The sequence below is a fragment of the Apteryx mantelli genome, chromosome 3 (assembly GCF_036417845.1).
Source record: "Apteryx mantelli isolate bAptMan1 chromosome 3, bAptMan1.hap1, whole genome shotgun sequence".
Taxonomy (NCBI): Eukaryota; Metazoa; Chordata; class Aves; order Apterygiformes; family Apterygidae; genus Apteryx; species Apteryx mantelli.
The window spans coordinates 54366604-54389746 of record NC_089980.1 but is presented as its reverse complement, the minus strand read 5'-3'; the positions used below and the strand labels follow the sequence as shown (position 1 = coordinate 54389746).

The 23143-nt window shown below is 41.0% G+C and overlaps 2 protein-coding genes across 2 annotated transcripts; both read right to left on the bottom strand.

Moving 5' to 3' along the window:
* Nucleotides 1–224: 224 nt before the first annotated feature.
* On the bottom strand, nt 225–5307 carry LOC106487346 (sulfotransferase 6B1-like). Its single transcript, XM_013946077.1, has 7 exons — nt 5086–5307; nt 3586–3731; nt 3040–3129; nt 2214–2340; nt 1808–1902; nt 1233–1389; nt 225–450 (listed from the first exon to the last, which is right to left on the bottom strand). Exons 1-7 carry the CDS (start codon nt 5285–5287, stop codon nt 320–322), a joined length of 948 nt encoding a protein of 315 aa, XP_013801531.1. The 5' UTR covers nt 5288–5307; the 3' UTR covers nt 225–319.
* Nucleotides 5308–10740: 5433 nt separating this feature from the next.
* Nucleotides 10741–19965, bottom strand: LOC106487341 (sulfotransferase 6B1-like). The gene is made up of 8 exons (XM_013946074.1): nt 19905–19965; nt 16861–17100; nt 15217–15356; nt 14469–14558; nt 13691–13817; nt 12638–12732; nt 12012–12168; nt 10741–11073 (listed from the first exon to the last, which is right to left on the bottom strand). The coding sequence occupies exons 2-8, from the start codon at nt 17060–17062 to the stop codon at nt 10943–10945; spliced, it is 942 nt and encodes a 313-aa protein (XP_013801528.1). The 5' UTR covers nt 17063–17100; nt 19905–19965; the 3' UTR covers nt 10741–10942.
* Nucleotides 19966–23143: the final 3178 nt, after the last annotated feature.

The window sequence follows — 23143 nt, the reverse complement described above, 5'->3', positions numbered from 1 at the left end:
GCACAGTAGAAGCCTCACTTGCTGTCTCTGGCCATGAAGCAGCCACAGGGACCCCACCGCACAGGTGCTATGACGCCCATGCAACATCTCCCTTCTGGAAGAGACATGAGGCACTTGCTGAAGGCTCACAAGCATTTTATTAGGTTACACCAAGCAAGGCCCAAGCTCCAGTACCGAGCACATGCCTGGGAATTACTGCCCAATTGCTTGGCGGTGCTGGGAAGATCTCTGCATGGTCCCTCTCTTTCTCCAGAGCCAGGAACCTTGGGGACAAATCATCTTTGGAAAACCACTTGCTGTCGGGCTGCTCATCTACTCTTCAGGCCTTGCAGTACACATCATATTTCATCCTTGCTGCCAGCTTTGTTCCCCTTAGGCAGTCATGAAATTTTCTGTCCGTCTCTTCATTCTGAGCTTTAGAGAAATAGCCTCTCCAGCTCCCAACAACCCCTACATAAAGCAAGAAGTAACAAGGATTAAAGGTGGCCACTACTGAGAAAGGATAATAACTTGGCAGAGTCACCACCAAGGTCAGGCGGAAAGGAGCTGCTTTATGCCCCAAGAGGCCCGATTGCCAAGGCAAGGCAAGTCAGCAAGGAGAGAGAAACAATGGCTGCAGCCAAGTTGTACAGAGCACTGCTGGATGGCTGGCTGCACACCTTTCCTCCTCAGGGGAGCTTTCCAAAGTGGTTTTGTGGTTTTGTTTTCCAAAGATCTCCTGGCAGCTCCTCTCCTAAGCAAGCAAGGCTGAGGTGGGCCTTTCTCCACACATCACACCAACCTGGTCTTCTTCCACTCCAGATCCAGGATCAGCCTCACTACCCGACTGCCCAGGAGAAGGCCATGCCACCACTCGTCCACAAAGAGGAACCATCCAGCATAAGCAGTGGTGCATAACTGTTTGCTTAACCTACATCAGTGGGTGCTGAGTGCTAGCCTCCGTCTTCACATTGCGCTTGCTGACTGACCAGGGCTGCCACAGGGAAATGTAGCAACACAGTTTGCCAAGGGAAGCAGTGGCAGAGGACTGTAAGCTGGGATAGCTGAGGGACTCCTGTATGTTCCCCTCTAGCAGCACTAGGCTTCTGCCAACAGCAGAAGCTCATTGTACAAGACGCCCAGGAGAGACCTCATCCATGCCTGTGCTTCCCCACCAGCCCAGCGGGCTCGTGGCTAAGTGACACATTTGGAAACAGACTTATAAGGCAGTTTCTCCACTTGCAGACACTTACCCTTCCGGAAGAGGATGTCCCCAAATTTCCCATGGGTTTCCTTGGATTTCTCTTTCATGGCTTGGAAACTGGTCTTCTTGACAATTCTGGGAAAATCTTCCTCACTTAGGGAAAACCCAAAGAAGGCAGCGATCTTCTTCATTCCCACTATCTGGTTCTAGCCAAAGGAATGTAGCACAGGGGTGAAACCAAAAGGCTCAGCACCTTATCTCTGGTACCTAGCCAGCTCCTGGTGGAAAGCCTGACAGAAGAGGGCTTCCTCCCACAGCATCACCCAGGAATTGTAAGGGCTTGCAATAGAGAGGGAACCCACAAGCAGCGGCCTCAGCTTCGAGGCCTTCTCTTCCCTCCTGTAAGTAACTGCACCAGAAATGATTCCATCCAAAGAGAGGGAAAGCTGTTCTCCTCCTAACCCCCATGGACCTCCCATATGCATAAGAGAACACCTCAGAAAGGCTTGCTCTTCTCAGGGGGCACGTAGGTTTGACCCAAGACTTTCTTCCTCCTCATAGCCATATGATTCAGGGGGGCTGTGCAGGGTGTGCATGAAGGAAGAGCTGGGCAGGACACCCCACCTCTTTCAGTTCCTCGTAGCTTATCACCATGATCCTCTCGTTGTCGATACACTTGTTCCATTCCACTAAGTGGTCAAAGTAGGATCCATAACTCACTGTGGACAAGAGCAAGAGTCATAGCCATGCAGGGTATCCCCGAAAGGGGTCCTTTCCCAAACAGGGGAGTTAGCCCAGATGACTCTCTAAGAGGGGCACCAGGATTGTGAAATGAGGAGCAGAGCAACACCTCTGTTCTTCTGGCTGAGATCTACATGGGATCTCCCCGCGTCTGGCCATTAGGTAGCACTGAACTCCACAATGCCCTGGGAGATGCTTGGGAAGGGATGCTGGGCTGCAATTCCCAGGCCCAGGGTGACGGGTATGCCCTGAGGTGGAGGAGAATGCCTGAGGAAGGAAGGGAACATACATCTCCCATTCATGAAAGCTGTGAAGAACTCATCCCAGGAGGCGAAGGAAGGCAGCATGGGCAAGTTGTTGTTGAAGTGGTAGTAGGAGACAGCTGTATCTTTAGGGTTCCGAACCAGCAGAAGGATCTGGTGGAAGAAATCACATGATTTGGTTGGGATTTGATGACTGGGCAAAACACTAAGTTCCCAATAAGTCACAGGGCTATGAATACCCACTCGCATGATGCAGTGTGGGCAATGCTGGTCTAATTCCTTCTCCTGAGCAAGAAATCAGAGCCTTGGCAGGCTGCTTACGGCTAATGTGAGCATCAGGCTGCCAACAAAAAACTTTTTGGCGATGCCCTTGGGACACACCTCTGAGCTCACTCCAATCAAGAGAAATGAGCTCATGCGCTACTGACCAAGAGACTCATGAGCAGGCTGTGGGTGCACCCATGTTTCTTGCTGCACCAACCCTGTTGAAGAGGGCCTTAGCCCCAACCTGATGTGGGCTTTCCACCAGTATCCGACTCTTAGAGGCAAGCTAAGGCCCTGCTCAGTTTCCCAACACAAATCTGAAAGCACCTTTCTGTGGAGATCTGAGGGGGGCCATGACATCCAGCTACAAGCACAGTGACAGTACCCTCTTAAGCCAGCACCGCTGCTGCTGAGAGAGGACATATGTTCACAGACTCAACACACAGCACACTGCCCCTTCGCCTTTGGAAATGCCCCTGATCATTGGACAGCCTAGGTGAAACTGCAGGAAACACATTTCACGTAGGCAGCAGAAAGCTAAGCTGGGGTGGAAATGCTTTTACAGCGTGACACAGAGAGAGGACTCACCTTAGCCTTGCTTTGGAAAAAGGACCTTGGCAGGAGATGAGGTGGGAGATGAGTTAGTATAATTCTTCTGGAAGGCAGTTTCTTCATTCTCTTTAAAGCAAGTGGAAAGAAAGAGGACAAAAGTCTCTTACTCAGTGGAAGTGTGCCATTTCAGGAATCATGGGTAATGGGGAAAGGTGAGACCAGAGAAGGAGGATTCTATCCTTTGAAAAACCTACAGGGACACATTGGAGGGGTAGGCTTCTGCCAGCTTCTGCCACAGACCATCACTTCACAGGAGACGGGCCTGAGGACAGGACACCCATGAAAGAGTTCTTACTCATCCAGCGTGTTTGGTCCAGGGCTGCAGGCCCCTGTGGCACTTCAGCACTGTCTGTGCTCGGAGGCCCTGGGGGTGGGACACAAGGGGCAACAGGACACGCTACTTGTGCTGACTGTAGCGCTTTTTATGGCTATAGATCCTGTGCATCATCTCTGAGATCAATCATGGTCTTTCAGCTATTTCTACCTTTAATAGAAAATTTGACAAATCCAGTCTCTGCCAACCTCAAATTTCCCAGGATCTCCAAATTCTAGACGTGGAAATATCTGTAGCTCCTTTTCAACATTTATTGTCTCTTTCATTTCTTCCTCTGTATATTTGGCATCCGTTGATTCCAATTCCCTCACAATTTCATCGAGCCAGTTCGTACCTGAAATGATAAATGCTGACCCACTCTTGTTTACAGCCTTGTCAGTCAACAGTTTGACCTCACCCCTTGCCCCCAGCTAGGTTTGTGTAACCGGCAGGAGAAGGGGTTATTGAGCAAACCACCAGACTGCCAAGCTCTTCACAGCCTTTGCACCGGTCTCAGCTGTCTTGGACTTTGTAATCTGGCACAGCTTCCATATGAGGCACTGGGTTTGGTGAGCCAAGCCTCAACTCACATCTAACATCTTCGGGGATGTGTAGGTGGGACCTCACATCTTTACACCATTTCTGGCTGTGCACAGCTCTGCAGGCTGCACACAAAGCAGATATGATAAGGATCACCAGCTCCTCTTTTTCTGCAAGTGATCTGTATGCATATTTCTCTGAAGGGATTAGGAACAAACATGAAGAAATGCAAAACACCCGTATTGAGAGGGAGAGGAAATAGCCAAGAGTCCTCGTCCCAGTCATGCCCTTCCATCCAGCCAGATGCACAGGAATCACCTGTGTTCTGCAATGCAAGAAGTCTATGAAAACAACCATACTTCTGCCCTCATTAGTAGGAAACATTCCCTGTATTGCCCTTGCAGCAAGAAGGCTAACTATATACTTTTCTGTTTTGGCAAGAGTATAGTCAGAAAATCAAGGGGATTATCCTGCTTTACCTAGCACTGGTGAGGCCACCACTGGAGTATTGTGAGCAGTTCAGGCCTCCAAGTGCAAGAGATATCAAGCATTTGGAGAGTCCATCTGAGATCCACTGAAATCACTGGGAGCTGGAGCAACTGAAATATATGGAAAGGCTAGGCTTGTTCAGGCTGGAGAAAAAGAAAAAGAAAAAGAAAAAGAAAAAGAAAAAGAAAAAGAAAAAGAAAAAGAAAAAGAAAAAGAGAGGCAAAAGGAGCTCTTACTGCAGTCTTCCACTACCTTCAGGGAGGTTATTGAGAAGACAGAGCCAAACTCTTCTCAGAGTTGCCCAGCAAATGACTAATGGGAAATATTACAGATTGTAGCAAAGGGAAGTCTGACTGCATAAAAGTTAAAAAACAAAGCACAACAGAAGGAAAACACTGTTATAGGTTTCCAATGAGATCTGTACTCTCAAAGTTTTGAAACTCTGCTGGACAAGCCTTGAGCAACCAGACATAACTTTGAAGTTACCCCTGCTTTGAACAGGAGATTGGATTATGTGACCTCTAGAGGCGCTTTATAATCTAATTTTCTGATCCTGTAAACTCCTCAGATTAACATCACCGTAAACTTTCTTCATGTATAACTGCTGTGTTAAATGATCACACACACTTCTGGATTGCAGCATTGTGTATTTGACTCTTTATGAAGCAAGCAGCACTCACCTGTTTTAGGATAGCCTATGAGAATCACATCATCACTCCTGGCTTCAAAGGACTTCAGAGCTTCCAAAGTTTCTGGGCTGCTAAGAGTAGCAGGGAACAAAATGCCTTTGTAGGAAAACTGCAGATCTTCTAGGGCCACTTTTTCACACTCTAAAAAAGCCTTTTCCAATATTTCAATGACTCTTTCTCTATTTCTAGTCATGTTTGTATTCCTGTGGAACTCTTTGCAAACAGGCTGAGATTAAGGCTGTCTTTCTACGATCCAGAAAGACTTTATATGACAAATTATGAAACCGTAAAGGGCATTCACTCAGGAATGAAAACACAGGTCACTGATTAACTCCGTGCTCTGTTAACTCACTTCAAAATCGTGGTACTGGAGACTGACAGTAGAGGCTAGGAGTTTCCAGTGTAGCTGATGGTAGCAACAGTAGTCTCTTTTCTACAAAGCATTGCTATTGTGACAACTATGGCAGCACTGCTGGCATTCAGAATGTTGAATGAAACTCGAGAAAGAGCTATAAAGTATATTGCCTAAAATGTTTTTAACTGGTGAGCTATGCGGTGCAATGCAGTGCAAACTAGCAACTAGAATAGTGGCTCTCAACCTTTTTTACTACTGACTCCACTAATGGATGCATTTCCAAGGTGGCAACTTTCTTTCAGGTGCTGTTTCTTTTCTGCAGTCAAAATTTCACTTGACTCAATCATTTTAACATCATCACCTCAGAAGGTCTCTCCAGAGCTAAGTACAAGTACCATTTAAGGCTTACCTTTCATGATTAAATACTCATATTTGAGACCTTATACTTCCCCAAATCCTATAGGAGGGTTACTTTCATGTTAAGCTTTAAGACTCAGATTCTCCATTAACTTGAAGCAAATTCCACCTGTATGATTTGAGTTCTATTTCTCTCTATGCTTGTCCATGGCTTAATCTTTGGGCTAAATTGTTCTTGATAGGGTTATTGGTACTCTGGTTGATGGCTTTTCAGAAGATAATGAGTACTAAGATGGGTAAACAGGCATCTCCACAGGTTAATTCATTGTATCCCAACATATAGACTTGCAATACAGGAGGGCTGAATTACCCTGTGGAGGGGCCTCTCACTCTTTCTCAACTTTGAATACGGTATGGGCCTCATTTACCATACCAAACATAAGGAGGGGTCCGCACTGCTGTGCGTCACATCCATACCTTTTCCTTCATAAAGGGATGTTAGGCATTTAGTAACCACATACACAAGCTTAATTAAGCAACCAGGTGCCTGGAGGGTACTGGGAGGCCCATACCCAGTGCTGTCTGCCTGGGAGCCAAATGCTTGGACTAAGTGGGTGACCCAGCAGGGAGGCTGTGCAACTGTGGCACAGCTCACATGGTCCCCAGGGAAAACACTGAGGTGTTCAATTCATTTGCATGAAAATCTGCCTTGGGGTGGAAATGATGTTAGCTGGAGTAGGTGCAGTATAACGCAAAGAGAAGACTCATCTTAGCCTTGCTTTGGAAAAAGGACGGGGCAGGAGATGAGGTAGGAGATACATTAGTATAATATAATTCTTCTGGAGGCAGTTTCTTCAACATCTTTAAAGCAAGTGGATAGAAATACAATGCAAGTATCCTATTCAGTGGAAAGGTACCATTTCAGGAATCATAGGTAAAAAGAAAAGATTAGATGGGAGAAAAGTATTCTATTTTTCTTTTCTTGGACAGATGGCCCTTTTCTTCCTCCTCTTTCCTACTCCCTTACCCCACTGAATGCATGGGCCCATAAAGTGCCTCTGATAGAGAAAAAGCACCTGAGATTTACTGCTCTGAATAGCTCTGTCCTTCAAGGTGAGAGCTTAAGGGCAGAAGGTGATTGAACCCATGGTCCTGGGATAACACTGGAGAGGCTAGACTGCAGGAACAGGTCATTGGCTGTTTTTCCATCAGATTTGCAAGGGCATATGCGCAGTTCATGTGAAGTTAGGTGTACCCAAACTAGTTTTAATCTAGCTGGTTCAATAGTGTGGGAACTGAGTTGTTGCAGGGCAGTATTATTATCTGAGGAATTACCCAGAGAGCTTGCATTTTGCCTGTCAGCGCTGTAGCACCCAGTCTTTGCAGAGGTTGTTCCCAAAGCCAGGAAGATTCAATCACCACTGCCAACATAATCTCTATCCAAAAGTACTGCAAGGGTCAAAATTTAGGAGCTAACACAGCGATACCTGTAACATTTCTTGAAGATCAACCACCCCCCTTCTTGACTAACATAAATGTGCTCCTTACAACTGGCATTTCTGTAAGAGCGCCCTGCTTGCATACTGCCACCATTACATTATCAGCCTGCTCTTATGAAAAGAATAATTTTGTCAGTTTTTGTGGTACTAAATCCTCTGGTGTTATCCAGTCTATTTTTCTTGCCATAAACCAACCCTCAGCCTCTGGGGGCTTCTGCTGACCAGCTGTCCCTGTTATGAGCCCTATGACTTGCCCTTCAAAATGATGTCAGCTGATGAGGATGCGGATGATGTATCATAAGACTGTTCACTGTCACGAGCAGGAGGAATGAATGAGGTCAGGTTTTAAAAAGTGCTTTTCTAGAGGCAAGGACCCTACCATCTAATATTTCTCAGGTTTCATGGTCCACTAATTTGCCCATTACATTACTATTTACCTCTGAAAAGTTCCTTGGAACCAGAGCAACACAATGCACATTTAACGCCTCCTTCTGACACATTTAATTTATAGATAACTCAGAGGAGAGTTTCACTCAGAATAATTTATATTCACACTAGGGACTTAAGAAGGATGCTGACTGAGTCAGATACCTTCTGTTCAAAGCCCAGGGTACCTGGAAAGCCTCACTGCAAGTGAAGACTCTCTTGCAGGATCTATCTAAAACCCCCAAAGCTGCCATGAAATCACAGTGGGATTCAGCCAGTGAGAATGAAGAATGTAACTCTAATACTCATTGTGGATCTAACTGGGGGGAAAAAAATCACAAAATGAAGGCAGACTTGACAGAGTCTTGCCTGTTTCTTGAATTGAAGTTTCTGGTGGCAACGATCTGATTAATTCAAGAAAAATTTACACAAACAATGTTCTGGGTTTTCTTGAATAGGGGATCAGTAAGAACATGGAAAGCTAATCTACTGTATTCCAAAATGCCTCAAAATTTAGATTGGGAAGGGACTTAAACTGATTTTCTAGTCCTTCCCCTGTACTGCTGAAGTATCAAGTATGCTTATGTTATCTCTGCAGATTCCTGCCTAGTATCTCTGTTTGCTTAAACTTTTCTACAGCCTCCCTAGGCAGCATGCTCCGGTTCAGGATGACCTGCAACCATAGACTTCAATAATTACTGCCTGTGTCTTACATATGATCCCTCTATTACTCTAGACCAAGATAGAATTTGACCTTTTTTTTTTTTTTTCTTTTCAGTGCCCTCACCATGTTAACCCTTGCTGATTGTGATTCCTCAGATCTTTCTCTGCAGACTGCTGCTTGACCAGTTTGTACTTGTGCCTTTGGTTTCTCTTTCCTAAATATAGCATTTTACACTTACCTTTACTGAACTTCATGATTTCCAACCTTCTTTTCCATTTGTCATAATATTTTGAATTGTATCCCCATTTTCCCCTGTATTTACAGCCCTCTGTTCTGATCCCCCAACCTAAATATCAGTCATGTATCATACATTATATAGATGTTATTCTGTCTACCAGGGCATAAAGAAAATGTTGAATATGACCAGGACCCACCACTAAAGAATATTTCTTGAATTTTCCTCCCAGTTTTGCAATGATCCAGTACATGCAATTGGACCATGAGTGCACTATTACAACCAGTTTCATAAGAGCTATGTAAATAAGTGGATACCAAATATTCCTGCTGGTCACCCTGGTCCCTGTTGTAAGAATTTCTAGGAACACAGCTCTACTTTCAGTACTTTAATTCAATTTCTATTTGTTTCATAATCCCATTGGTAAGTTGCCATCTTCACATATGACTCCATTCTGCTGAATCTGTTGATCTAGACTATGTCTCTTCTGCTACAACTTCAGAACCTCTCTAATGCTGGGATCTATCACATCTTCTGCCTATGCTTTATTCAAGAAGTTATCTTCTAAAGGAGGAACACAAATGGGTTTGACATGGTTTATACTTACCACCTTACTGTCCTCAAAATGTTTCAAGGTTGATTGCCTGATAATTTCTGCTGGTAACCTTTCAGGTATCAGGTTAAAATGACTGGTCTATTCTGATTTTTCTTCCTCACATTTTTAAGTGCAGATATTATGTAAACCCTCCCCCAGGCATCTGGAACCTTTCTGATTTTTCTAAATAATTTCTAATGGTTCAGAGATGGCTTGAGTAAGATCTTTTATATATTCTACAGCGAATTTGATTAAATTCTATTGATTTGAATCCATCTAATTTTTCCAGATATTTTAATTATTATTACATCTGCATTCCAATTCCTTTGTGAAACTTACATTCCTACACATCTGGGCAGAATTAACCACTTTTAGAAGAATAAAGCAAAAAGACATTGAATACTTTATCCTTTCCTACGGTATCTCTTATTTTTATTTATTATCCGCTAGGTGATGGATCTATATATATATATTTTTTTAACTTCAAGTATACTGAAAGAATCTTCTTCTGTTTTTCCAGAACAGTTGCCTGAAGTACAGTTGATCCCTGTGCAGGTCTGAAATAGTGTGTCCACAGTGCCAAATGTCAATGCCGGCACAAAATAGTTAGATATATTAATGTCTCACACCATCACCCTTAACACTACAATTTTTGCAATACAGCCAGTTGCAGAGAATTTTGGCATCTTCAGTTTCAGAGAATTTTCAGTTTGAAAATTAAACTATTTCAGTGTTTAAACATTAATTTAAGTTAAAGCTTAACTGAAGGCACTTTTGTTAAATCAGGAATGAACAGAGAGAATGCTAACTGTAGTTTTGTGATAAGACTGCTCCACTGGCCAGAATAGTGGGGAATATCATCTTCAGGTCTATATTCATTGCATCTTATCTTTCCATTTTATGGTTTAACATGGAAAACATAAAAGCGGCCTTAGAAAAGGCATACAGGCATACAGATTAAGAAATCTCTTCAAACCCAAGGAAAAGATATAAAGGTCATGATTTTGCTTTTTACTAACTTTGTACAGGTAAAAAATCATTGTCTTCAGTGGAGCAAGTGCCAATTTATATAATATTTTAAAAAGATAATTAGGAGATTTTTCTGATACAAAGGGATAATTATTTGTGCTTATGTTTAAAAACAACACCTCTGAGCATATCTTGCCTCTTAACACTAGTCTGTAATCTGAAATCCAGCTTGAAATTCTGCATTCAGAAAAATTTAAATCCTTAAAAATGGTCTTCATTCCCCTTCATTCCCCTCCATTCCCCTCCATCTAGCTTTGATCCTGTTTATGCTGAAGTCATGGGGAAGATTCGCATCATCATTAATTAAGGTTGTGTCAGATCCACATTTTTGCTAGCAATCTTTTTTGCAAAGGTATTGCCTGATCTGAAACATTTTTGCATAAAGATCTCCACATACTACCTAATTTATGTAATCTAGAAAGACTGAGTTTAGCTGGAAAGAACGTGTGCATTTCCTTCCAAGTGATAGCTACTGAAATAGGGCTATCAAGTTTATTTGAATATGATTAATTACCATATTATTCAGCAAATGGATGTAACCAAAACAAGCCAAAGACATCACGTTTAAACCAAAAGCCTGCTATTCATTATTGTGCTAGTTTTCTAGTTTATATCATTCAGATGATCAGAGCGCATAGTGGAAAGCTCTTGTGCTAACCACATCAGGTTTTGCAGTATATTTCATGCTTCAGGTTCTGCAGTATACTTCATACTTTAACTTTGTACCCAGTTTAGTTCCTGCTATGTGTTCTTCAAATGCTTTGTCCATTTCCTGGTTCTGATCTTCATTGAAAAGATTCTTCCAGTCACTTACACCACCTTCAGAAAAGCAAAGAAACTCTTGAAAAACAAGAATTTGCATTCTTTTTTATTAGTTAGATCTGTTATTCTTGTTCTATTGTACATTAAGTGGAGCTGCTCCATTTTTCAAGATAAAACTTCAGCCATTTTTGCACCAATATAACTTTGTGAAGTCAGTGGAGTGACAATTGTGTGAAACTGCTATAAGGAAAGGGATCAAACTACCTAAACTCTTTTTCAGGTGCCTGTATCCAAAAAAGCCGCTCAAAGGACTATTTTCCAGTGACTTTTCACTCCAGAGTCAGTTCTGACTGACAAGGTGAAAGATCATGAGCAATTGATTTAGACTTGTCACCTGGAAGGAGGCAGAGCTGGGTTTCTGTTCACTTGGCAGCTTGTGTTTTTATCCAGTGACTCTTTTAATGCAAAATGCAGAAGTAGATAGACTCTAGCAACTAGGTCTGTCCGGGCTGCCATGACTGAGTGTCCTCTACACTAGACTGCAAAAGTAGTTCCCTTTTGTTTTCCTTTGGCTTTCTTGCAGGTTAGAGTGAACGGAGGTTAGCAGTGGCCCTTTCAGGAGACCCTACACACTCCTAAAATGTGTGATCATACCATTCAGGCTGAGTTTGGCCCAGTTTGCCTGCTTTTAAAGAGTCAGTCATGCTCAAGTAAGCACCTAATAGAAGAAGACGATGCAATGGTCTTGGACCAGAGAAGGAGAAATTTCAGACACCAGACTATTCTTTCAGTCAGCCTTTCTCTCCTTCCTGACATTCATCTGTGGCCTTCTAAAATTTGCATTCTCCTTAACTAGTCTTCTCAAGCATAACAGTGAGAATGTGACTGATGCTAATGTGTAGCTAACATCATGTCTGCAAAAAAGATGCTGATGATGGGTGAGCCAAGCTCTTGAGACTGGTGTTTCCACCTCTGGACCTTTTGGGGCCCCCTACCTTTACGAAAGAGGATACTGCCCATCGCCCCGTGGGTCTTCGGTGAGTTCTCCTTCATAGACTGGAAACTGCTCTTCTCTACAACACTCTGAAGCTCTTCCTCAGTCAGGGAAATCCCAAAGAAAGCAGCTATATTTTTCACTCCCAGGGCCCGATTCTGAAAAAAGAAAAGTAACACATCACATGTCATTCAAACAAAATGCATTGTTTCCTTTTCAAGGTATTTGCACTTCTCTACATCTCTCTGCTGGCTACATATATAAATTATTTGCAGGATTCAGTAGGACTGAAGCAGTACTTAGTGTTTCTCATTTCCACAGTTGTTACTGTGTTGAGCCAGATCAACAGTGCTGAGTACATAAGAGCTCCAAAAAACAATTATTTGTGATTTAGATTTATGATGATTTTGGCCTATACCACAACTTACAAGAAAACAAGAACTGTTTTCATGTATAAAATAAAAACAGTCTTTTAAGTTTGAATTTCATTCTGCTCTCCCTAAACCCAAAAATCTATCTCATCTTGTATCATACAGTATGAACATACTATTTGAATATAATGGTTAATCAGTTTAGGAGCAAATGCTCTTTGAAGTAAAAAATATTTGTTAAATTTGTTAACCTCACCTCTTTCAGCTCTTCATAAGTTATGGTCATAATGTTTTCATCATCAACATGCTTGTTCCATTCAGAAAGGTAATTAAAGTAGGATCCCCAGGGCACTAAATAAAAGAAAATAATCTTAAGACAAAGAGTAAATGAAGATTAGACATGCTTCTTATAATATAAACCAATTTTTACTGCTCAGGTTGCTCCCTCAGGCATGGGCATTATTAATCACATCTACGCCAAAGGCCTTACCCCCTTCTGTGTGAATTATGGGGTTTTGCTCCAGACTGTTCAGATTGTTATCATTGGCCCTAAAGCCAACGCCAGCAGCATAGATCTCATTACCAACTCAGTGCTGCTCTGAAGGACCTGCCTTCATGGGAGGTCAGCAGGGAAGGCTCAGCACCTCTGCGAGCACCTCCACAGAAAAGTTTTTCTCAGGTGTGGGTTTTTTTTTAAGCAGCTCACACCCTAGCTGTGTGCTTCCAGTTTTGTATGACCCCTAGCTGTGCTGACAGAATTGCTGTGGAGCCCACTCCCTTTCTCACATGTTTTGCAGGACTGTTTTAAAGCCAGATCTGCTCCCTGAGTTGGCTTGTCGTCCAGCCCCACAGATGGTCGTACTGGAACAACGGGGGGAATAACATCAGGGCAGGAGCATGTGGCTGGGAGCGAAGGGTAGCTGAGGCCGGGACCCACAGCAGCAAGAATAGGGAGCCAGAGAAAAGCCCACAGAAGCCCAGCCTAGCAGCTGCCACCTTCATGAGCATGTGCCTTGGCCACAGGCTACCATTTCTGAGCCCACATGGTGAAACTTGTCAATGTCAGTGGACTCTCAGCTGCAAGTCCACCAAAGAGCTATCAGTACTCAAACAACCTTGCAGAGTTCCCTAACCCAGCCTGAGACCCCGCTTAACCCTCCTTCTGCTGGCCATGGCATATGCCAAACTGGAGAACTTACGCAATTTGAAACTGGGATGGGAGGGTGACTTTCTTTCATAATACACTAGACTTGGCCCAAACAAAGTCAAAACACTGAATAATTGACACAGATAGAAGAGTATACTGTACTTTTCCCGGTCATGAAAGCTATGAAGAAATCATCCCAGGTCTCATAGGAGGGAAGAAGAGATAAGCCATTGGAAAAATGGTAAAAAGATGTAGCTACATCTTTCGGATTGCGAATCAGCAGTAATATCTAGAAAATTAAAATATGTTATTTCTAGAGCAAGACATAACAAACCACTATATAAAGATAATAACAATCTACTTTATAACAGCAGTTTGGGAAATTTATTCTGCCTCATATATTACTTGCAAAAGTACCAATTTTATTCTAAATCCAGAAGGTGAAGTATTTGTTTCATTTTGCTTCATTGCCTTGTGAAGATTATTGCCTATAATTTTTAAGTTATCCTTTCCAGGTTAACAAATTAATTATGCAGAATCTAAGCCTATTTTGTTCGATACAAGCATCATTCATTATTTTGGTAGATGGGGAAAAAAATCACACAAATAAAAATTCTCTCTAAAACTTAACACACTGAAACCCTCACTTGTGACAACACCATAAAAAGCCTTCTGTCGGAAACCATGTAAAAATACATTTCAATACTGAAGTTTTCCCTCACATATCCCTTGTGGAGAGGGACACACCACTTTGTTGTTGTCAGGATTCACTGACATTTGGTAAGATGAATGGCAGTTATTTAGCACACACTTAGAAATGGCCCAGCTAAGCACTTACTAAGGGTAGTAGTGATTTTGAAAGTTAGCAATAAAGTACTAAATTGGCTTTAAAAAAAACTATTAGGATGTGTGCTTATGAGACATTAAAATCAGCACTCACCTTGGCTTTATTTTTGAAGACTGACCTGGGAAGATTGTCAGGAAGGAGATGAGTAAATATAACTCTTCGAGAAGGTAATTTGTTCATTCGCTTTATTAAGAGTTGGAAGGAGGAAAGTGGATAGTTCAATTAATAGAAGTATTCTCTTCCATGATAATATCTTACTACAGTAAAATATTACTTTGTTAAATTTATCAACGTTTTTTGGCTAACAGAAGTACTTATGCTCTCTGGGTATTATCCTGGGATCTTAGAGGACTAGTCTGAGTAGCTCTAATCTGCAAAAGCCCCAGAGAATGAACATCTGGAAAGAAGATTATCCATTGCTAATTCTCTTCAGAGCTAAATGAATTTAATGTGTTCTGTTACATGAAGAATCAAATCCAAAGAAAGGAAGCAGACTCTAAGTGGGAGGAGGTGAAAGCTAAAGGATCCTAATGAAAGAGAAAGGGTGAGGAAGAGGAACTAATGGAAGAGACAAAAACTATTCCTATGTTATTTGACTTTTCATGAAACTTCTTAAATGTAAAACGTGCTACAATGAATTTCAGTAGTCCCTGCTTTCTCTCAAGCTCTCTATAGTGTGTATTTATACTTCAGCATTTGCAAGACATCAGATTCATTCTGGGCAGATGCAGCCTACAGAGAAATGGTCAGAGATCTAATCAATATATGGTATGTGAAATATTCCACTCTAAGTATTTGAAACACCAAATTTTAACAACTTTAATAAGTATTCTGTGCTCACCTCATATTTCTCAATATCTCCAACTTCAAGGTAGGGGAATTCTTGTAGTTCTTCCTCATTCACACTGTTTTCTTCATCTTGATTTTTCTTTTCAAATGTTGCTACCAGATCAGTTAAGATCTGACCTACCCAGTTTGTACCTGAAAGGGGGAAAAAACAGAATTGCTTGTAAAACCTTTAGAATAAGCAGAAATGGATTTGCCAGGAGATCCAAGAGGTAATTAGCACTACCAGGTGAGTTGCCCAATCTTTTTCATGTGATACAATCACAGCTGACTATCTGAATAATTCCCCTCAGGAGTACTGAAACTACCTTCTCCCTTCATAAGGGTACATTTCTCCAACTCAAATGGCTAAGTAGCAGTTGGAAAAACTTGTGTATTATAAATTAACTAAAAAAAGGAGAAGAATCACTAAAGTATCAATGTATCAAATTTTTATTTTGACAAATACAAGGGGGGATTGGGGTGGTAAACCTGTACCTCAAAACCTAGTTTATTATTTATGGTTTCTCACAAGCTATATAGGATTATTTGGGGAGGAAAGAGGAGTCACAAAACTTCAATATACTGCCCCACAGTCACAAAACCACATAAAGCTGAGTGAACCCTGTGGACCCTGAGCAACTCGCTTTATCACGCCTATGTATATATATGTACATGTATATATGTACACACGTATGCATCTTCTCCTCTTACAGTTTAAAAAATGTTAAGTTTCTAAAATGACATTTCCCATGTATCTAAATTATATTTTTATTCATAGCATAAAAGAGGGCCTGTAGAGAACTCCCACCTTTTGTTTACCATTTCCTGACTTCTGGACACAGAGTTTCTACATCGTTGTCATTACAGTACCATTGGTCACATTTTGCTGCGTAGCACATGTAGAAAAGAGAACATGATAAAGCAGCAAACACGTTTCAATTTTTTTAAATGTTACTGTTTACTGCAAGACACTGTGACTCCTACTGCACAAGGAGAGAAATAGCTACATTAAAATAGATATGTGACTCATCTAATCCAAACCTGTAGCTCTGACAGTGACCAGTGTAGTGGTAAAAGCAGTTTCAGGTAAAAGCAGCAAAGCAGCAAGGATGTAGTGTAAACTAGCAACCCCAGCAAAGATCTCCTCTTGACTTCCTCATAGTCAAAGATCAGTGTAACCCTTTCAGACTGTTATAAAAACATTTTTTTTCATAGTTATGGATTTCAGATATTCTTGATATCTGTGTGAAAAAAAATAACGAATATGCAACATTGCACATGAAGGTGCCAAAAGGTCAGTTCTATGTAGAAATATAAAGCTAGGAGCTTTACAGATACAACTGTAAGAGCAGGACCTGCAATGTCAGCAGATCTAGTTATTTCTGGTATGAGAATTATATTTTGATTCTCTCCGATTTGTGCATTTTTATTCATAAATATAAAATTTAAATTTAAAAAAATATTACACACATTAGCAAAGAATATCAGATGTCATTTTCTCACTCATTTGAAAAATTCCCTATATGATGTCTTCATACTTCATTGTGCCTTTTGAGAAAAAAAATAGTTTTACAAAATTTTCTGAAATGCTAAATACAACATACTTCTTTCTCATTACAGAACTTTTTTTTTAATGAAGAAAGCAAACTATATTCACCAGATTTAGGGTATCCTGCCAAAATGACATCATCAGTTCTGGCCTCAAGGGACTCCATGGCTCTGAATACTTCAGGACTGCAAACAGTAACAGGGTAGAGAATCCCCTTGTAAGAAAAAAGCAGTTCCTCACGGTCCATTGTGTTAGCAGCAACGATTGCCTTGTCTACCAGATCAATAAAATGCTTCCTCGGTTTTTCCATTCTTCTCTCTTACACAGGTTCTCTCACAGTATGAAATGCTATGCAGAGAAAGAGAACCACAGATTACCTTTTAATAGAGCCTTTTTTTTTTTTTTGCATCCTGTGAACAATAGCTTACTACTTTTTCTGAAACCGTAAAGAAATACGTAACTCCAGACAAAGACCTTAAGTCACTTGAACCCTTTGAAATCAACAGAAGTTGAAAGTAACTCAACAAGAAAAACAAGAAAATGTAATTTCATCTTAGGTTAAAAATCTCATCTAACCTCAAAGTATCATATGTCAAAAATCTGCAAATAATTACAGCACAGACCTTGTAAATGTAATATTTCAAAATACAAGGACACTCAATATAGTCTACAGTTTAAATTGCATAATCAAATTCCTCATGGTAATTCTGTTCTTTTCAATATTCACTCTGGTGGGATTTTTTGTTGTATAACTCATCATTCTCACCAAACTGGGATCAGAAGCATTGAGGTGGAGAGAGAAAGTATTCACTGTGTTAGTGAGCTGTGGACTGTCCTGTGATGGTGGCCAGCTGCTCCCTTCAGCTGGTAGCTGGGAAGGCACAGGGACTAACACACTCTTTGCCATTGCTTTTCTCTAATTGACTGCAATACAGAGTTTCAACCTTCTGGAACTTACCTAAGAATGACTAATTTAAATACATTCTTTCCTTAATGATCCATCATTGTTTAGCAACTGGTTAGTCATTACTGATTTGATAATAGCCTCAGTTATCATGATCAGTATCTATGATGTACTTCAGGTGATGAACCTCTGACTCCACTGATCATACTAGAAAAACTACAATTAGGACCAGATTTAATGGTATGTGTCTCACATGAGAATGGGTTATAAAGAAGAGAGGAATGAAAAAAATAAATTTCCCCTCCAAAATTCATGACAAGCATCTAAACTTCATTCTTTCTTATCTCCATTTTGCCATTTCAGGCGCTCCAAGCAGGAGGGCTAGCAGCTGAGCACCTGCATGCTTTTGCCATTTGCTCGCCCCTAGGAATTCACGTTTGGGCACTGCGGCACACTGAAGTACTGGCAGGCTGAGCTAGCTCTACAGGTGTTGCATTTTGACATCAATTTTGAATAGCTGATAGAAATCTTATGCTTTTCCCTTTTTCCCTTTTTTTCTGTAAAGCTATGTCAGTATATAAAGACCTCCTATGTGCATGGAGTGTCTGAACCAAGTGGCATCATGTGACTCTTCTCTCATCCATTTGTAGAATGAGATGGGTAGCACCAAAATGCAGCCAGCTGGCACCATCTGCAGTCACTTCACTGGCATTAGTGGGAGCTGGACTGGCTGCAGCAGAAAGAAGCTAAAGGACTAATTTGCTATTTAAAGGTTTGGAAGAATTTGTACAACATTTTGGGTAACACAAAGTATTTCTGGTAGAAGTTGCTGTATCATGAAGTGTTCTCATGTATCCACATTTGCCGATTCTTTACGTGTAAGCAGCCACACCAGCAAAACATGAAAGCCTCAATTTTTTTTTACTTTTACCTTTCCTTGGTATGAAACTGTCATGGACTAAAGCTAAAAAATATGTTTAATTGGGATTTTTATCTGCTGGCAACAGAAGGGTAGGGAGAGTAAAAAAGCAAAGAAAACATATATAAATGTTTGATCTATCTCAGGCAACAACATGACAAGGGTTGCCATGATAGAAACAGCTCATTTCACTCCCACATTCTATTCCTGACAGAATAGTCTGGAGAAACTTTGAGAGAAAAAATCCAGAGGATTTCCAGTGTATTTTTGCCAGAAAAGGCAATCAGGTCAATTATTCCTTGGAGGCATGTTTTATCCTCAGGAACCAACAAAACATATTAGTGGAGAAAAACCAATTAGAAGACCTAAGTCATGAGAAGAGATTTTGAGGAGAGTTAAATTTCTTGGAAAAAATAGCAGGATCAAGATTTAGTAATGTGAATCTTTGATACAGCCATCTGCTATGATACCTTAGCTGAGAGATGGGAGCACTGTATCTTGCACTGTACAAGTTACATAAGAAAGACCCTCCGATCCTGCCAAATACTGAAAGAGGAGACTGCAGGAAAACATCAGCTGGTTTAAAGTTTCTAAGAAGCAGCTTCAAAAACATGGAGATTAAAAATAGATTAAAGGATTTGGTAATCTCCAGATTAGCAGTATTTGCTATTGAAGTGACCACAATGCCTCTAAAGGTTCCTGACTTCCTGTAAAGTATCAGACCTGATCTCTCCTGATTGTGGAGCTTTGCAGAAAGAGGCTGGTGACCTTTCCTGTGATAGGCGCAGGACACTGCCAGGTGACAATTGCCTAGTGAGCAGCTCTGCTTATGTGGATCCATTTTCTGTTAAATGAAACACCAAAGCAGCCCCCAAACATACCCTCAAGACATTGTACACTCAGATGTTAAATGGGAAAAAATATGTCTCTGTAATTATTGCTATGAACTGCATTCATCTCAGTCAGACTCTGGAAAAGGCTTCCATAGATTAGTCTTCCAAAATGACCCAATTAGATTTAAGATTTGAACCTTGATCCATTCATGAAGCTATCCCAATATCCCTCTGATCATCCATCAACCCCAGGGGGACATTTCCTGGGCTCCACTACTGAGTCCATGAGAAGTAGAGCTTAAAGTGGAATTGGCTTTACCATGGAAATGCCAAATGTGTCAATTCTTCCCCTTGAATAGTTTAGCCTGTGCTTGATCAGAGGGGAGCCAAAGCCTCCAGACAGAGACTGGGGTGATAGGATGCAATCCTTCAGCTGAGGGAATGGGATTTACTGGGAGTGGGATTACAGCAAAGGAAGGGCTATAGCCATACTTACTTCTCTCTTCTGTTACTCTGAATGAAGTCCTGGTCCTTCTAAAGCTAAAAGGTGTTTTCTTCTGTTGATTTCAATAAAGCAGACTTTTCACCCTCCTTGTTTTTTCTACATCACAGAGTGCTACTTGCCTTAGATAAACTGCTTGTTGAGACAACAAGAAGAATAAATCACTGTTCACTCATTCGGTAAAAAAGCTAGTATTTCTTGTTAAAAATTAGCCAACCTCATCCAATTACATTCCTAGATGCAAACACTCCAGACATTGAGCCCTGAGTGTATTAGCTGCTTTGCCTTGAAGTAAGTGAAAGGTTTGGTAAACTACCACCACAAGAACCATGCTCGACTCTACATACCTCAGTTCCCCAAAACTGCGATTATGTAAAGAAAGACCCCATTCAAATGCTGTTTTGCTGCTGAGCAAAAGAACTGGGTTCTTAAGGAAATCTTTACTTGGGTATGAACGTCTTATTTGGTGGCTGCATAATCTTTTTACCTTTATTGTGCTATATACATGTACGCTATAGCAATCTTCTACATACTAGATTCAGAATTAGATAAAAATTAGCTTAAGAAATTTTCATAGATCTTCCTATCTTGACATTTACCAGTTCTGATGGTTCAAAAGATTATTATGCCTTCCAATTTTAAGAGAATGTAGAATTAATCTTGGTCCACAGATCCATGTTCCTAATATACTCTCTGTTAAAATCTGGGATCCATAGATCAGTAATATGTCCATGTGAGCCCGGTTGCTGAATTCTTAATCTTATCAATAGCTTATACCTATATGCTCCCAGAACATTAATTGGGTGGACCCCAGAAGGGCTACAGTGTGACTCCTCAGGAGTGCATGACAGATGGGAGCAAATAGCCACAAAACAGATTATTTACCAGATTATAAGACACTATTGTTATTTTCTTGAAACTGCAGGAAATACAGAAAGACAGATGAAAAAGATTTATTCCTCTGTACGTGATCCAGGCTCATTTTATTTACCCTCTAAAATACTGTTTGATCTGGGATCTAATCCTTTGTAGAAGGATTCTCTTGAATCCTCTTTCACTTTTTGATTTTTGTCCTGAACTGTACGGTCTTCTCAGTGAAGCTCGCCTTCCCAGACCTAGGTTTGTCACAATGTCAGGTTAGACAACGATCAAAACACAAAAATACAGAAGTATACCCAGCTCTGCCTAAACTTCACTCTCACAGCTCTTTTTCAGCTTTGCTATCTCTGGAGAGTTTCCACTTTTTTAATCCCTCTGCTGGAACAAGGTAGGAAATAAGCAATTTTCCCCAGCTTTCAACATCTCTATTTATGCATTGGCTAGTGGCCAAAGTACAGATACAAAGGTTAACTGCCCTCTCCCCCCTGTTAATTCTCTACTGGGTACTGAGGATGGACGTGCCAGCAAAGACAGCATTTCTTGTCACAGAATTTTGGAGCAATCACCTTCTCATACTAATCTGCATACGTAAGCTGTATGTTAACAGACTGCTCAAACCATCACAAAAGAGATGCATTTCCTTGGGGGGGAGGAGGGGGCGAGGGGGTATTTTGTTTGGTTTTGTTTTTTATCCTGTAGACCCGATCTGTTTTCCACCAATATTGGTGACATTAAAAAAAAAAAAAAAAAGGAGGGGAGGAATCTTCTTCTGGAATTTTGCTATTACATAAATGTGCAAAAGGAGGAGTCAGGCCAGCGACCTGATTCACAATGCCAGTCAAAAAGTAACTTGTTGCTCCAATGGGTATCCATAGAATTTGACATCAAAAGTAAAGGAGGAAGGGGGACAGATGGGCAGCGGGAGGCAAAAACAATGTCAAAGCCTTACAAAACATTCACTGATGTTTGGAGGACTTTCTGAGTTTTGCTAAAACAGTAAATCTCCTGTTGCCTGCAAACTGATCATAATCCCATTATGCTCTATGCTCCTAAAATAGTCAAAGCTCTGGAATCTTTAATACAGAAGTAATTATGTCATACAGACAAAGTGTAATGTGGTAATGCATATGTGGCCATATCTGAAACACAAATCTACTAGATGATAAACAAAGCTGATTAAGTAGATATCTTGGAACAGGTTATTAAGAGGCCTAAGAAAAGGAAAAAATTACTCATGTCACATTCTTTGCAAACAGTAACTATAATTCTAATTTTAGATATATGAACTGAAATGCACAAATCAGGATTATCAAAGCAAATGTAACTTGCTCAGTAGGGCACATGATACATGAGTGGGTATATTCCTAGAGGAGTTGGAAATGTCCAGGTGGGGTCATAAGCATAGTCAAAAACGTGTGTTTTCACAGAGGGAAGATAATTTAATTTCTTGTCTTAAGATATTTTTACTGTTTCTTTCATTTAACTTATAAAAGATATTTAGTTTTATTCAAATATTGCAATATCAGGATTGGAAAGTCATGTAAAATAAACAATGTTTTTATGTTGTTGGTTTTTTTTCAAAACATGCTTTTCCATGGATTTTGTTAAGTCCCCATCAATGACACTGCAAATTAATGCTTTGGAAAGTTTAAAGTAGAGCTGCCAGCTAATGGCCTGTGGGCTAATTCAGATGCTGATTAGCTGGCTACCAGGCCAACACATGGGCACCACCAGTCATTCGTCCTACTTACTCTCGGCCCATGCCATACCACTTTTTTTCATCTCTCCCTGAGTCCCTTAGACCAGAGGACTAAGCAAGCTGAACATGCTCCATGCTGTGCATTCTGGAGTAGGACAAGGGCTTTGTCGTGTACAGCTGGGAGTGAGGTTTGGGATATAGGAGGAAGACACAGGGCTCTGCTGTGGGAGTCATAAGCTATGCAGATTAGGGGTACAGGAGAGATGAGCTGATATATGGAAATAGGGATGAAAATAGTAATTTGTGCATCTCTTCTCTAGAAACACCCAATTCTCAACTATCTGTGTGCAGTTTAGTTGGACTGAAGATTAATGGTAGCTAGTGTTGGAACAAGAGTTACAAGCTCAGACATGTCACTGAGTGATAAACACTCCTGAGTTGCTTCCAAGATGATCTTAGCAGCATAACTCTTTTTGGCAGCTTCATATCTAACAAAACCTGAGAGACATGAGATGGCTCCCTGTGGAGCTTCTCCAGATGTCTGTGCTGTATTTCCTAGTGCTCTGCATGTAGTGCTGGACCCAGGCTGTCTTGGGTCATGCTGCTCTGTGCCTTAGCAAAAAGTTTTTCCCAGAAGAAATACATGAAGAGCTCA

What these genes read in the sequence shown, in the direction of transcription:
- LOC106487346 (XM_013946077.1), bottom strand. Translation starts at nt 5,287, where the DNA reads ATGACTAGAAATAGAGAAAGAGTCATTGAAATATTGGAAAAGGCTTTT. An exon ending in TTTTCCAAAGCAAGGCTAAG is followed by an intron (nt 2,341 to 3,039) that starts GTGAGTCCTCTC and finishes TTCTTCCACCAG; the next exon opens with ATCCTTCTGCTGGTTCGGAA. An exon ending in GCTACGAGGAACTGAAAGAG is followed by an intron (nt 1,390 to 1,807) that starts GTGGGGTGTCCT and finishes TCCTTTGGCTAG; the next exon opens with AACCAGATAGTGGGAATGAA.
- LOC106487341 (XM_013946074.1), bottom strand. Translation starts at nt 17,062, where the DNA reads ATGGAAAAACCGAGGAAGCATTTTATTGATCTGGTAGACAAGGCAATC. An exon ending in GGCAGGATACCCTAAATCTG is followed by an intron (nt 15,357 to 16,860) that starts GTGAATATAGTT and finishes TCCCCCTTTCAG; the next exon opens with GTACAAACTGGGTAGGTCAG. An exon ending in AGCTTTCATGACCGGGAAAA is followed by an intron (nt 12,733 to 13,690) that starts GTACAGTATACT and finishes TCTTTTATTTAG; the next exon opens with TGCCCTGGGGATCCTACTTT.